The sequence below is a fragment of the Adelges cooleyi genome, unplaced genomic scaffold (genome assembly GCF_023614345.1).
Source record: "Adelges cooleyi isolate 19-005CV unplaced genomic scaffold, UGA_ACOO_1.1 ACOO_flye_CR_arks_rails_tigmint_CR_PRNA_9, whole genome shotgun sequence".
In the NCBI taxonomy this organism is placed as follows: domain Eukaryota; kingdom Metazoa; phylum Arthropoda; class Insecta; order Hemiptera; family Adelgidae; genus Adelges; species Adelges cooleyi.
Window position 1 is genome coordinate 8806367 of NW_026096579.1, and position 16390 is coordinate 8822756.

At 30.5% G+C, this 16390-nt stretch overlaps 1 protein-coding gene and 3 non-coding genes across 4 annotated transcripts; 1 reads left to right on the plus strand and 3 right to left on the minus strand.

Annotated features, from left to right (window-relative positions):
- Nucleotides 1-2988: 2988 nt before the first annotated feature.
- Nucleotides 2989-11002, minus strand: LOC126846230 (calcium-dependent protein kinase 4-like). The gene is made up of 8 exons (XM_050585497.1): nucleotides 10850-11002; nucleotides 7118-7188; nucleotides 6292-6454; nucleotides 6146-6210; nucleotides 4914-5055; nucleotides 4787-4851; nucleotides 3180-3333; nucleotides 2989-3101 (listed from the first exon to the last, which is right to left on the minus strand). The coding sequence occupies exons 2-8, from the start codon at nucleotides 7181-7183 to the stop codon at nucleotides 2989-2991; spliced, it is 768 nt and encodes a 255-aa protein (XP_050441454.1). The 5' UTR covers nucleotides 7184-7188; nucleotides 10850-11002.
- LOC126847255 (5S ribosomal RNA) lies at nucleotides 7934-8052 on the minus strand. Its single transcript, XR_007687008.1, has one exon. It is a non-coding gene; the product is annotated as a 5S ribosomal RNA (ribosomal RNA).
- LOC126847256 (5S ribosomal RNA) lies at nucleotides 9702-9820 on the minus strand. Its single transcript, XR_007687009.1, has one exon. It is a non-coding gene; the product is annotated as a 5S ribosomal RNA (ribosomal RNA).
- A 4366-nt stretch (nucleotides 11003-15368) lies between the features above and the next one.
- On the plus strand, nucleotides 15369-15490 carry LOC126847294 (U5 spliceosomal RNA). Its single transcript, XR_007687038.1, has one exon. It is a non-coding gene; the product is annotated as a U5 spliceosomal RNA (small nuclear RNA).
- The last annotated feature ends 900 nt before the right edge of the window (nucleotides 15491-16390 follow it).

Sequence of the window (16390 nt, forward strand, 5' to 3'; positions counted from 1 at the left end):
AGCTGTAATAAAACTCAACATGCCGCCGTTGGAACGTGCCCGGAAACCATGGGAAGATATTGTATACGGATTTACACAACCTACGTTTCCGGACGAGGATGAGGATGAGGATGATTTCGTGGAAGAAGAGGACTGGGACATCGACATTGTAGCGGAAGCCTTACGGTAACCGCTCGAAAATGTTACACTTGTGTATTTCTATAAATACAGAAAAAAACATTACCCGTATACATTCCTTCGCCGGGTGTATATTATTTGCGAATGGTTTAAAAATATCAACTACACTTTTCTAGCGCCGGCGACCTTCGCACCACAGCAGAAGATGCAGATATCGCGTCCACGATCTCGACATCCTCGCTGGATGACAGTTCGGAGACAGACGAGTAAGTCGACCGGCTAAACAAGTCGAGGACCAAGTGTTTTTTTAATAACGAGCATTTTTGCTTTTTTACGATTAGCCATCCTGAAACCTCAAGATTTCCGGCCGATCCGGAATCGCCACCGTCCAGACTGCGGCCGGTGCAGTTGGATTGCAACTGTGACGTTTGCTACCTGAAGAATAAGTATGTAAACTTTGAACTTGAAATAAACATAATAATATTGTGTAAAATAACAACCACATTACATAACGACCACAACAGCCAAATTTTGTTTACATATATTATTTTCCCTCCGGCAAGATGATTATTATTATTACTGTTAAGCTACTAATATTGTATCTTGTGTCGCAATAATAAATGATTGAGAGGGGGGGGGGTTAGGGGTAGTGAACTGACTAAGGTCAGCGTCACCTCCCGAGTCTTGGTTAAAAATGAAAAAAAAATGTATAAAATATATATACCTTACAAATGTATGTTTAATGTTTTAGCAATCTCATCGGATATGGCGAAGTCCAAGATTACTGGCACACCGGAGTGGAGCACATGTAAGCTACCGACTGAGCGACAAGTCCTTGTATACGCTATTTACAATAATAAAGTGTATGTTTGTATGATTAGGAATCCTGACTATGCCGTAACCCACATGGACAGTGATATGAGTGAGGACGAATCCGAAACACAAGAGCGCCCACTAAAGAGAAAAGTGTCAGAAAGCGAGTCTGATGACGAGGAACTACCCGTCAAAAAGAGGGCCAATCAACAGTGAAAGGGACATTTTAGAATTTCGCCTTGAATACCATTTTGGTCAGGCGACTTAGGTGTTTCACATCTCCAATTATTGTGTTGTTCTTTAACTGTGTGTTAAACGTTTCTACTTCTTATTATTTGTCACTTCTATAATTTTATTTATGTATTTTCTTGTATACTGTACTGTCTTATTCTTACCTTTGAGCTACTCGGCAATTATTTGTATACATTTGTTGTTGTAAATTTTTGTATATTGTATGCTTTAAAACATGTTATAATATGTTATAAATGTTTACCTGTATACTATATTGAATAAATATTATTGTTAAATTGTAAACCGTGTAATTATTGTGTTTCAAACCGAATTAAATACTTGTAAAATTGTACGTTGTTTTTACTAGATTTGTTTTGCTTGTTTAGTCGATTTCGTTCAGCCGTGTGTTGTATGTATTTTTGTTTCTGTTTTCGCGATGGAAATAAATATTAAAACTCTAACTATAGCGGATCGTGTTAAATCGTGTTAATCATGGTGGTTATGGCGGACCCTTTGGGCTGGATAGGCACTTTACAGTAAAGGAAAATGATGAACTGATAAAATTAAGTAAAAATTCCATGTTGCACATTAAAAAAAATAATTATTTCTATTACACAGTCGAGTGAGTTATATGTAACTGGAATTATCAATATTAGATTATTGAAATAATTACTGTAAGCTTTTTTTAGGTTACGAGTAAAATCGTTATGAGTGAAAATAATAATAATATTGTGCTAATTTTGGTAAGTAATTGGGTACATTTTTTGATAAAAACATTATATAATCTTATTTGCGCCGACGATGGTTCAACGTACTGAAAGTGATGTTTCAAACACCCGAACCAGGTTGGATCTTTAGCTAAACATAGTACGTTCTTAGTACTCAGATATATCTGTGATCTATATTTTAATCTGGGCATTGAACCTACCTTAAAGTGTCCGTTTAAAAAGTTATATTATTATTTAAAGTCGACAACAAACGCGCTTGTTTGGAGAACGGCGTCAAGTGTAGGCAATTTAGCTACACGAATGAACAGTGTGCTTCATTGTGGTATTCACTTTTAAATACTTACATGTGTATATTATACAATTATCGAATAAAGGTATTTTCGAATGATATCATTTGGTTAAATTTAATTTCATCATTTAAGTCAACTTAACTTAAAAAATAAAATTATTTCCCGTTATCTGCTATACGATATTCTCACTCAAACTTATGAATCATCTGAAATATTTAATCTGCTTTTTACTAAAATTATCTCAGTTATGTTACGCTTTCAATCATCATTATTAAACAAATTAATTAATACTCAATTGCCGAGACTATTTTTATTGACAAGTCTTAATACATTCGTCATCATTTCCAGTAACAGAAAATATACTTTTTATTAAAAAAATATATATATAGAGCGTTGTTAAAAATGTTGTTAATGGTGTGTTTATTACCTATTAATTGTATTTAATTTAAATGAGCATTTTTATCGATTTTATGTGCTTAGTTTTATGATTTTTCTGTTTTGATTTTACATTTGTATTATTATTTAATCATTGTGGTTTGTTTTATAAATAGTATCATATAAAATATGTGCAATGATTAGTTAATAATGAATTCATAGTTAATCATAGTTATTCATAGTTAATAAATTATACCTACAGCCGTTGATCGATCAATATTATATTGATTTACTTATTGTCGATTTAAATATATTATAAAACTATAGTCAACATTTTTAAATAAAAATAAAGCGAATTAATTTTGTATTGAATTCAGTTTATTTAAAATTGGTTCCCTTGTATTAAAAAAAAGATTGAAATACAACAGTAAACACTAAAAAAGTGTTACACTAAGCTTTTTGGTAAATTCTTCAAATATGGAAAATTCATCTTCATTAAGATTATCGATATTTTGTAAAAACTCAGAAAATTCAATCACACCGTCGCCTGGAAAAAAATGTAGGTATTAATCAATAACCATTATGTTTACTATATTAATTTGGTTGTCGTCCATTAAGTATTTACCGTTTTTATCAAATTTCTTTATCGCTTCTGTGGCTTTTTCAAAATCGTCCGATTCTGAGTTTGCTATTTCCATCAAGGCCTGAACTGCATCAACGGTAACAACGCCAAGTTTGTCCGTGTCGAATATGGAAAACACCTCGAATAAATTGTCCAACTAAAATATTAAGATAAATGGAAAACATTTTAAAAACGTTCTAACACAAAATGCGCACATTCGTTGTTATTCAATGAAGAATAACATGTTTAAAATTGAAAAATATAATACTGAATTTGGAAAAAGAGATCCTATTAATTTAAGTATAAATGTATGTATGTTTTATAATATTTTTCTATAAATCATTTTATAAGTTATGATCTGTATAAAAACTATATTAATTTTAAGATAAAATATCTAAGTGATTAAAAATCTGACCAATGGGCTCACATTATTATTATATTAATTATTTAAGTAAAATATTATTAATTAGATATATTGTACTTCATTAAATTAATATGAGAGTTTGTTAATATATAAGTTAAAGCATGCCACTAGATAAGAACTGTTGTCTCCTCCACAAGTTTAGGCTTTTGGAGACAATCATTTATATTATATTTCATTTATATTATTTATTGTACACGTTTCTTTCCCTATAAATACAATGAACTATATTATTATTATTGTTCGTTAAGATTATACATGAATCTATTTACAATCACCCAGTTTTTTAAAATATTCATTTAAGTAACAAAAAAAAAAAAAAAAATACAAATCACCGCTAAAACGACAAAAAAAATGAAACTATTTCAAGTGAGAGGAAAAAGTTTGAAGTTGATAGTAATTTGTTATTACATATAAATTGAGTCACGACCTTGACAGAAGACTAAAATATGCTCATAATCTGTTTTTCTCAACTAAAAAGTTGTTGATAAACATTAAAACTGATATTGAACCTGATGTTGATTCATTAAATAATTGTATTCACTTTTACAATAACGATTTCGATGAGAACTTAAAAACAGAAGTATCTCATTTGTGCCATGTAAAAAAACCCAAAACCTAGGTAAGTACGAGCTAGCTTAACCTAACTTAACCTAACCTCCAAGGATGTTTTGGACAATTACACATCAAGTAAAGTCAGGAAAAAAGTTTTAAGCAAACTATTATTCATTTGTACTTATTTTAACACTTACATTTATTCTTCAATATATTATTTTTGTAACTTACTTTCTGGCAAGAAAATATTAACGTCCCCCTTCCTAATGATTTTATTTTTTAATTTATATACATATAATTGTATAACATGTTTAAATATGTATTACTGGCATATATTTATGAACAAACTTGGAATACTGTCTTGTCACTTAGCATATTTCTATAAATTTGATTTTCTTTTTTATAGCCTTTATTAAAAAAAATATGATGGCTCAACAATTATCTAATAATCTAGTATCTATCTAGTTAACAATGAACAATAATGACAAGAACGTTACAATACAATAAATACCTAGAGCATAAAGATATCAAAAATAGTGAAAAAAAAATGTCGGACTAATTCATTATCAATTTCTGTCGTATAGTTGTTAGAAAAAAAATAGACTATAAAAAACAAAGTAAAGTCATTATTAACCTGTAACGTAGCTTTCAACATATTTTCTATTTCCATGAACTTGTTATATTTAATTTGACCATTTTCTGAAAACAGTCGTGGGCAATATTTACAAAAACCGAATTTCAACAAATAAGTTTTGTACTACCGTCTTTATTAATAAGGTCGATTATTTCTTCAACTTCTTCCAGCGATTCGAAAATTGTCTGTTTAAAATTTTCATACAGCAATTTCTGGAAATCCGTCGACGAAATAGTTTTTTTGTCGTCCACTAAACTCAATGTTTTCCGCTAAAATAATATAAGAAATGCATGTTATGTACAGTTCAGTATGAAAAAAAAAATAATATAGTTTTTATGTGTATCTGAATAACTTTAAAAACAATACAAATATTTAATTATATTTTTTTTATGAAACAGTATCAGAGTAAAATATCTTTAAATTTTCTTTTACTTCCTAATCCTTCTTTATATTATAAGTTGCTACAAAAACAACAAACACTTGTATAAGTACTTTAAGGGAATTTTATATTCATGTTCAATTTAAAGTTTCAGCTCAATAAACCTTTCTCTGTGATTTTTTCTAAGACAAAAATTATCATTATTTGTCTAATCGGTTGTCAATCTTAGCTGTGTGTTTGCTATTTAAAGTGCTACTCCTACTTGGCATTAATTTTGAAAACAACATTTTTGTAACAATGAATCATCAAAGATCACGACATTTTTAATTTTGGTAGTTTGTACATACAAAAGATGGACCTAGGCTATCCTACTGGTTAGATTAGATTAATGAACTGGCCAATTTTACTAGTCAACCATTTAAAATATTATGATTTTGTAGCCTAAAATTAAGAGTTCTCGGCTCATACTCAAAATATTTTATTATTACGGAAACAGTGTAATAGTGTTATAAAAAAAAATTGTTCTTTAGCCGTCCTTTGCTGAATTCTATGGACGTGAATTAGTAGTAGTGAGTAGTTTTTAAGCTTTTGCCCTTTCAGTCTCTACCCGCCTAAGCCACTGCATATTATTGACCTATAATGTAAGCATATATTATTGTAAGAAAGTGTGATAAAAGAGTAATTTTGTTACCACTTCCGATATCCAAGGTCAATTAATCAGAAAATATAAATAAATTATACGATACAAGTATATTAGTTTTTATATTGGCGGCCACTGTTTAAGAAAGCTTTCAATCCAATCTACAGCCTAATGTTTTCCGAGGAGTTCACAACGATGCCGTATGAACTATTGAATTAAAGGATCCATATAAATCCTATTATGTCTGTTACGTCCAAAGTATATCACATATATACCACAGACCACAATGTCGAAATCACAACAAAAAGAAATACAAATACAATAATCATACGGACTTAACCTGTGACAAAATAGCCATTATCGGTTCGATTTTTTTGAGATGGTCGAATCTAATTTGCCCTTTGCCTGAAAAATATTAATGGCAACTGTAGAGTGATTTTAATGTAAAATCTAAAGACGTATTTGTATATTTTTTAATATTATTACCGCCTCTATCCAACAAAGGTATATAATTGGTTGCTTGCTTAATGGTGACGAATCCGATCGACTCGTTGAATAACAGTTTCTGTAATTCCGTTGCGGAGATCAAACCGTTCTTGTCTGTGTCGTACTTGGAAAATTTCTCTTGCCATTCCCCGTTTACATCATCCTTGAGTGTTTTGTGAATATGCATTTTGTTTATGTAAACATAACGATCAATTCGTGTAGAATGATAGTGAAATGTCTACAGACACTATGTCTGTAGACATCTCATCGATCCAACGACATTAGACATTTGTCTAATTTTATAGTTATTCTAAACTAGTTGCGCTGCCCTGGCTTCGCCCAAGAGTGAGGGCAGCTACGCAGTATACCAAACTGTCCAAATGTCAGCTGGGATATTTGCGCAAGTAATGCTATCTATTGGAATAAACTTTCACTAAAATTTTAAATTTTCCGTTCAACTTTTTCAATTTTTCTTTTCGCTAAAACCTTATTCGGACTGTTACGAACATTAAAAAAAAAAAAATAAGCTAAATCGGTCCAGCCGTTCTCAAGTGATACCATCAGCTACGAACATCATTTTATTTTTGTTCATATAGAAGAAGAAGATATCTGTTGACGAGAAAGGAAAAAATAAATATTTCCACGAAGGGTTATTCCTATGCTGCTAACTCTTCTTTATTATTGTAAAATTACATTGTACCCACCTTATAACAACATCTTCTACCATCTATGTTTTATCATAATGAATAGTAATATTTTAGCCACGTATACTACAATTTTTTTTTTTTAATGTAAGAGTTTTTATATAATATTATAATATACATACCGCCTTTGAATTCGTCTCGATTGAATTTAAGGTACTATTTACCTCAATGAAACGCAAGACACACATAAGTCCTATAATTGTATTTAAAAACATTGTAATTCAAAATATGTACGTGGTGTGCTGTAGATGACCTGCTTGGAAATAAAAAACTGAGTACTATATTTCTAACATTTTTTTTTAGCGAAGACAACAACCTGGCAAAACAAAACTCGAAACAAAAACAATGTACACACCTATAAAACTATACTTATATGATACATATGTTATTTTGTAAGTTAAATTCCTACAGCGCAGTTTTAAAATTTAACATTTTTCAAAATAAGTATAAACAACATATTGACTTTGTCAGCCAGTGCATATTTTGAAATACGGTTGCTACTGTACATAAGTATGATTTTGTATTTCACAATTTCCAAAATGTCGATCTAAAATCTGAAATAATACTGTTATATGTGTATATTGGCCTTTATATTTGGCAACAATACATTTTCCAAAAATATTCCCATTTTCTTGTTTACTACTAATTATTATAAAACATTGGTTTGCATAGTAACGAAAAATTAAAATTGTGTGTAAAATCAATAATTTTGTTTTCCAAAATTAAAATAAGAGCAGAATGTTTCAAACATAATACCTATTTAAAGCCGAAATGATAAAAAGAAATAACATTTTAAAAACTAATCCAACATATATTTTACCATTTTGGAAAACCACAGGGTGTAGCAATATATAATTTTAAACTTTTACGTCTTTAATATTATTAGAGTACCAGTATAAACAAGGAATATTGGAACCAAAAACAAAAAAAAAAAAGGATGCCAACGGCACGTAGTGTTCCCAAGCGGTCACCCATCCAAGTACTAACTACGCCCGACGTTGCTTAACTTCAGTGATCGGACGAGAACTGGTGTATTCAACGTGGTATGGTCGTTGGCGTTGGGAGGGAGTTTATTTCGCTTATTTAAACACAAAACTATTATCGGACACCGTCTTCCCTACAGCCCATGAATTATCCGTTCGCAGCTCTCCCTCGCAGCTGCCCGATAGAAACTCCGTCACAAGCGCAGCGTCCGCGTGTCCGCCCGTTGTCTTCTCCACTACATAGCTCAGATGAGCCTTCGCGTCGGCCATCACTCTGGCGTCGGGAGAAGTAAGTAACTTAACGCGGTGTCGACCGCCGCGATGTCTGAATCCTCGGCCAACAGCCGGATGGCACGCGCGCCGCTGACCGCCGATCCCGGTCTCAAGCCCACCGTGGTTCCGCACCCCACGCACACTACCGACGTGGTCAGTCCCACGAGGTCGTGCGTATCCCTCAGTGGCCTGATCAACGACTGTTTCGACTGCGTCCAAACAGCGGCACGTCCGGTTTTCATTTTTTACAATATATGACGATCACAACGCCCTTGAAGTACAGGATTGACGCCTTTAATTTAAATTTAAAATTATTAGATACTTTTGTTCGACCGATGGGACAGTATGCACGGTTTGTTTCCTCTGAGCCGTAGCATGCATATTGCCATCAGTAATTGTGCTATGGGCTTTTGGGGAAATTATGTATCTATATAATATTATTATGCCATAAGCATATATATTATAATATTATTATGCCATAACATATGACATAGGCATATATATTATAATATGTTATTTTTTTTTAGATCTATACTAACAGACAATTATTTTAACGACTAGTTTTGGTTGCTACAGTTTATAAGAAAATCCTACTACTTGTTATACAATATGTAAAAATAATGTAAAATCTTTAAATTCCACTTCCTCTATAGAAAGACCAAAATTCTATTCACCGAGTCTATGCAATTTTTTTCTTCTTTGTTGCTATTTTATTTATACAACTGTTTAAAATTATAATTTAATTCTACGGAAAACCAATATTTTCAAAAAATTATTATTTTACTTTTTTTGTGACCGTCACGATGGTGTTTAACAAAATATCATATTAAGTCTTATGTGAAATTTACAAAAAAACTTATACATTTTAATTGCCTAAAGTTATATACAGAATAATAAACGAATATTTTTTTTTTTTTAACAGATATAGTGTATGTACAACATTTTTAATATTTTTAGCGACTTTGATTCACCGTTTGCTGTTGTTCTAAAATTTGTGTTTTGTCTGTTTAATATTAGGCTGCTGTTACTTGATGGCAATCATTTTGAAAATAAACGATAACCATTATTTTGAATTTAGTTATACAATAGCAAACAGATTTAAAATGATTGTAGATTTTGACTTGTCCAAAATACTAGAGGTTTTTCTAACAATTATCTATTACTATTTTTCATATATTTCTATTTGCCGATGACGCTAAAATATTCAATTCAATAATATACCTAAGATATGTGATATCTGGAATATGGGTTATATTTTCAAAGATGCAACATAAAACATTTTAATTTAAAAAAAGCATACCGTCCTGTGTACTTATAAGAAGCTTAGGGCTGTTTTGATATATTTTCTCGATAAAAATAAATTTAGCCTATCCGCCTGTGGACGTACAATTTAGTTTATACAGCTACAGCTCAACAAAAAAATAGTGTATAGTTATAAAAAGCAAAAATTTGCCAACGGCACGTAGTGTTCCCAAGCGGTCACCCATCCAAGTACTAACTACGCCCGACGTTGCTTAACTTCAGTGATCGGACGAGAACTGGTGTATTCAACGTGGTATGGTCGTTGGCGATAAAACCGTGTTTTATGTTACTTATTTAAACACAATATTATAACTATTATTCTTTTTTTAATAATATAATATATGATGTAACACACTGCATACAATTTAGTTTTCACAGCACTAAAAATAAAATAAAATTGTACAATACAAACTAAATCACATTATTTTAATATTGTGCACGATAAAATATTTTAATACATTATTTGTCGATAAATGGGCAGACTACTATGTTGATTGTTGAACAATGTATTAATGAATCAATTTTGAATTTTGGTTATTGCAAAGTCATGGCAAAGTTTATAAGATACAATTATTTTACCAAATACTAAGTTACATCATAAGACCATGCGATAAATGAATAAAGGAAATTTTAAAAACTGAAATTTAAAATGTTTGGTACCCTAGGGAGCAATTGGCATTTTTGACCAAGTACATTACAAGTGTAGGAATATGAATTGATGGCAAATTTTTTAAAAACTGATTGAATTTTGCAATAATAAATGTCGGTTGCTAAGGATTTGTTTTTTAATGAATACTTCATAATATGTATATTTTATATTTTGGTGGCCATGGTGTAAAATGTTTGGTATTTGACATTTTTCAAAATAACTGGTCTTTAATTGTTGTTTAATTTTTGGGCTGTTGCGGCTTAAGCACGAGCGATAACTTTGAAATCAAACGACGGCTGTTTTTTAAATTAGTTACTATACAGTAGTCGAGGACAAAATTAATATATTGCAATTTAAACATAATATTAAACAAGTCCACAAATATTTTCGAAATTGAATAAATTTAGATTTTTCAAAACCTATGATTGTATTGTACACATGGAATTTCGAAAAATATAATGAATTTTGATTTATCCATAATAATTTTGAGTCGTCCATCGTAATTTTGAACGAGTCAAAGTAATTTTGGATCTTCCCCGGGATAGCCTATAACTTTAAAAGTACTTGTCTGATTTAGCTAGTTTTTACGCCTAAAATTAAATTTAATTTCTTCTAGTTTTTTCTAGATTCAAATTAGTTTGATTTACCTTCATATTATCAATGTTTTTTGTAAATCTATGCATAATTTCTTCTAATCTTCTTTTTTCCACTTGTAAAGATTGAAAACGTTCACTAGTCAGTTTCTTAGATGTATCTTGGGAATTAGCAAAATGTGACACAGACTGGTTTTCATTAACAGGTTCATCCGTTAAATCATAAGTGGGCATTTGATTTTTTTGAAGTAATGTATCTAATGTGGATTTAATTGTAGACATTGCACCCATAGGACCAATGTCTATATTGGAAGCAGCTTTTTTGGTTAGGGGTGCTTTTATATTTGGACCAATTATAAAAGCACCCCTAACCAAAAAAGCTGCTTCCGATATAAACATTGGTCCTATGGGTGCCTGTTATAAATCACAGATCCTGTATTTTTCTCCTATCACTACAATTCAGGTCGAACTGTTTACAGAAGAGTAACAAGCCTATGATAAAGTGTCGGAATCAACTTTTAGTTAAATCATTACTGTTAAGGCGAGCAAATGCACGCACCCTGCTTTACAAACTATATTCTATATATCAAAAAACTCCCGCACAAAAAAAAAGCAGAACGAAAATTTGGGAAAACTCAAAAAAATTGTCTAAAACGCTCGAAATATGCACGAAAACGTGCTGAAAGTTGCTCTAATTTCTTGTAAATATCAATTACAATTAAAATAATACGTTTCAAAAAGATTTCTTAATGATTTTGGATCGAATTTTTGAAAAAAAACATACCAAAAATTCACAAACTAAAAAAAAATCCAGCGGCCTCTACCGGCAGCCGCGGAAAATGCGGTCCCCACATTTGTGTATGGTCGCCTTCTCTACTGCTTTACTGTACATCCGTTAGATAGCACTACTGTTATGTTTGTAGTGATATAATATTTATTTTCAAAATTTGGAATAATTCAAAATACTAAATTATTTTGCAAAAGTCAAAATCTTACATTAGGTTTTTTTGGAAATTCAAATTTCAAAATTATTTTGGCCGTTAAAATTCATCTTATAGCGTTTTAGAAAACTCAAAATCAAAGTTATTAAAGCAAATTCAAAAAACTCAAAGCTCTAGTATTTAAAAAAACTCAAAATCCAAAATTATTTTGAATTTATCAAAAAATGTTCGGTAAAACCAAAATATCATAAAAATTCAAAATTGTTATGGTAAAGTTAAAATCTTATAATATTATGGAGAAACCAAAATCAAAATTATCATAAAAATTCAATATTACCTTATGGTAAATTAAAAATGTTTTAGTATTTTGGATAATTCAAAATCAAATATTATTTTGCAATTGTCAAAATCCTCTATTGTATTTTGAGATAGTCGAATTCCAAAATTTTTATCTTATAGTATTTTTAAATTCAAAATCAAAATTATTATGGAAAATACAAAAACCTCTAGTATTTTGGACAAGTCAAAATCTACAATCATTTAAAATCTGTTTGCTATAGTAACCAAATTTAAAATAATGGCCACCTATCGTTTATTTTTAAAACGTTTGCCATCTAGTAGCAGCAGCCTAATATTAAAGAGGCAGAACACAAGTTCTAGAACAACAACAAACTGTGAATTATGGCCTCTAAACATATTATAAATTATTATGTAACTGTTAAATATACATATATATAGTTACCGCTGGTGGACAGAGGGTGTTAGTACTTTGTTTGACAAAATTATTATATAGAAGTTATAAAAAAAAATTAATACGACGAAGCGTCAACTTGAATTGCCAATAGTTTTACGGCAAATTCTTTGCTCGGCACTCGAGTTTTAATTAAAGTTGAGCTCATACAGTTCAATAAAACATCCAATTGTCCTTCTTTCCTTTAATGTCCATGTATGATTATCTGGATGAAGAAAATAAAAAATTAGATAAAAATTGCAACAAAAAAATATAATAACATTTTTATACGCAGTTTGTCAATGAATGAAACTCTTTTATAAATAAAAAAAAAAGTTCCTTAAAAATAGTTGAAATGTGAATTTGTTAAACATAAAATGGTATAAAATTATTGTATAGCGTATTTTTTCATTTATAAAGTATATTATTAAGTTTTATATTGAACGTATTACACATAGTGAATTTAGCCTTTATATGTATTTATTTTTAAACTAAATTAATACACTCTAATTAATAGTGAAATTCATACCAAATAAATCAAGTTTATTATTTATTCAATATTCAAATAATAAAATATAAAATTATTATTATGTACAAAACTTAATGATTATGTAAAAAAAAAAAAACTGTCGGTTATCTTTATCTTGTGTTAAATTAATCCAATATAATTCGTGTGCTTTATGCTATGGATTTAAATATTTATTTTATTTTATTAAGTATTCCAATTTTTATTTTTTTGCTAAAACTCGAGTAAATTTATGAAAATAATTTTAATAATTTTTAGTAGTAAGCTTGTTGTTGTTGTATTAATCCCTTGGTGTTAGTAACTGAAAAAAATAAAAAAATTCAAAAGTAAATACATTTATAAGTAATAACTACCCATGAACTTTGAATACAAAATTCGTTGGTTAACCGTTAAAAGTCTATTTAGCTGTAAGCATAAGGAACATTTTTCATAGTTTTCAAGAGCATAAAAGTAAATGTGTTTAACATCGTTCTATACAATTAACCAAAATAATATTATAGGTACAAAAAAACAAAATACAAACCAACATTTTTGTGATATATATTTCAGTTTTTATCAAGCCAATAATAATTATAATAGTCAGATGATTTAAATATTATTTTTCGTAAATGTCAGTACCATATATGTACAACAATAGGTAAAAAAATCTATCAATACTTTTACTATCTTTAATATATACTTAAATTATTTTTGTGTTGTATGTATTGGGTTACAATTTTAAAATTAACCATCGATTTAAATATATTAGAGAAATACATTTCTAATGTACTGTGCAGTCCTTTTACATACGTACTAACGGTCATCTTGAAGTCGTAGCATTAATTAACGTCCAGCTATGCTCATCTGCTACAATATTTTGCTGAAATCCAATGAGGTAGTATTTGCGGATAACAGTTCTTATGTGTTATCTTATATGTCGTATAACATTTTCATGTTTTCTATGTAATACTCGACAAAACGGTAAAGGGAAATTTAGTCTGAGAAGTTATTATCCAAGTTCATAGTTCCACAAAAAGTTATTATTTTCAAAGCACTTTTTATACTGTGATCAAACTATCAAAAAAATTGTTCTTAATTGTTGCTTTAAAGATACAACACATTGAGCAAGTTGTGCATAAGCACTTGATTCATAAAGCATTTCTCTGCTCTTAGGTAAAGTTACGGGAGATTCTAACCGTTTTTCTGTAGCATAAAAGTAATTGACAAAGTTACTAAGGTTTGTTGGACGGTGTGATAATAAACATTTTCACTGTTGGCAGCTTGAATAATGATTGCTTTCTCGAATATTCTTTACTGGAGTTTTTGTTGAACAAGTGTTTTACTGGTGTACGTTTGTACGGTGATTTATCATTAATATTTTCTGTAGGAGACTATGGTGGAGACAGCACAGAACACTAAACAGTAAACACAACTACTAATATAAATTATAATAATTATTGATTCAAAATGCCTTATGGTCATATAATCTTCAGTACTATATTATTAATTGTGTTATCATTTATCAAGATAATATTATTATCACACACTCAAATTTGAAAGAATATATTTTGTGATAAGAGTATATGATCAGTGAACCCCGCCAGCCCATAGAATTCAAAATTTATGAAATAAGGTTTTTAAAACTTTTTCCTAAGCTTTATAGTTTTAATTTTTTGCAAAAAATACCTACACAATTTAGAGAACAATATTGGTAAACTAGTAAATATTTTTATTCGTATAAATTAAGTTTCAATATGAGATTGGGTCATATTATGTTACACACGGTAAACAGACACTTAAAATCTTCGACGCATAAATGTCACAGAAGTAAATCTTTCACATTTTGGTTGTGCCATGCTTTGCGACCCTCTGGGGAGGGAGACCGACTATTCACTTACTATAGCGGTTTTTTTTTATGAGATAGGTCTAATAATGCAAATATTACATTAGAAAACTTGCAGTCGTTCATACGACATAGGTACCCGGAGACTTGCGTGGCCTTATGGCTTCTTTATTTTCTCCATATAAACATTTTGTTTTGGTAAAATCGATAAATAATAATAATTTTAGAACTTAAAGCAGGGTGTCAGTCAATGCGGCGGCGGCGGCGACTAGATATCTACTATCTTGTCGGTAGATGGCGTCTTTGGGAGTTTCCGTTAAAATTCCCAACGAGCACCCATGGAAATCAGGGTAAAGTTTACTAGAAATCTAATTGAAAGTAAAAGGTTTGAATTCTGCGGCATTTCATCGACTCACGGGCTGGTCGAATGCTGGCAAAATACATTTGTCGGCGGTCAGTCCCGGTCGAATGACACAAGGTCATGGGGGAGTTCACTCGACGGGTCGACCGCAGCTGTCAGAGCATAAGAACTGATAATTGCCTCGCAATCGTCCAACTCCGGTTCCCTTTCAATGCGAATAAATCTTTCGCCTTTTACTAAAGATTTCCGTGGAGGGGAGCACTCAAAGGAGTCTAGATGAATAATTTTTCTAATGCCCGACTTTCGAGTTGGGCTCACATTGCTCAAAAACAGCTAATCTATACTTAGGTGCGCTGCAAATACGTCATAGCATTACTGCCCTGTGCCAGTGATTGTCCGTCGATTAATGATTACGACATGACACGTTCATGCCTTTCTGGGATACTTGGATATCCTAATATAAAGTTTTAATAGAGCCCAGAAGTTCGTTCTACTGAATGGTCCAAAAACAGCTAGATAAGCTGTGAATTACACTTCAGTTTTCAAAGAAACCAAATTCAAAAATAAAAGTCTGGCATAATTTCAGGTTTTCAAGTAAACTTTTTTTTTTTACATAAAAGTACCAACAAAAAAATGACCATGTTTAAAACAGAGAATATTATAGTGTAACATAATTTGGTACCTATCAAATGAAAAAGAAAAAAAGTTCTACAAATATTTTGTTTGTAATATTTGTTTCATTTGGGTTTGGTAAAAAAGTAGTTCTTATTTTATGACATACAATTTATTAAGAAATAAATAATTATTGTACATCGCGTTTAATGTAGACGTTGTGGTTACATTAATTGAAAATTAAATGAAAAAAAACATTTCAAGTTCATATTGTAGCTATTTTGCCACCGAGTTGGGCAGTAAGGCATATGATAGAAAATTGACACGTTTCTGGTAAAGGTTTCACTAGGAACGGAGCTAGAAGAGAGTGAAAATAGGGAGAGGTGGCGGGAAATAGTTGAAGCAGCGAAAGGCCTAATGCATGGGCTGTAAAAGCTTTAAAAAAAAAAAATACATTTTAGACACCAAATTGTTTTGTGTTTTTTTTTTTAATTTCCAGCTCAAAGCAACATCTAAATAAATATTCATATGCAGCGAATCCGATTGACGCGCAAGACGTTGTACATACCGCAGTAAGAATTTAATATCTCTCTCTATTTTCCA

What these genes read in the sequence shown, in the direction of transcription:
- LOC126846230 (XM_050585497.1), bottom strand. Translation starts at nt 7,183, where the DNA reads ATGTGTGTCTTGCGTTTCATTGAGGTAAATAGTACCTTAAATTCAATC. An exon ending in ACCTTTGTTGGATAGAGGCG is followed by an intron (nt 6,211 to 6,291) that starts GTAATAATATTA and finishes AATATTTTTCAG; the next exon opens with GCAAAGGGCAAATTAGATTC. An exon ending in CGACCTTATTAATAAAGACG is followed by an intron (nt 4,852 to 4,913) that starts GTAGTACAAAAC and finishes GACTGTTTTCAG; the next exon opens with AAAATGGTCAAATTAAATAT.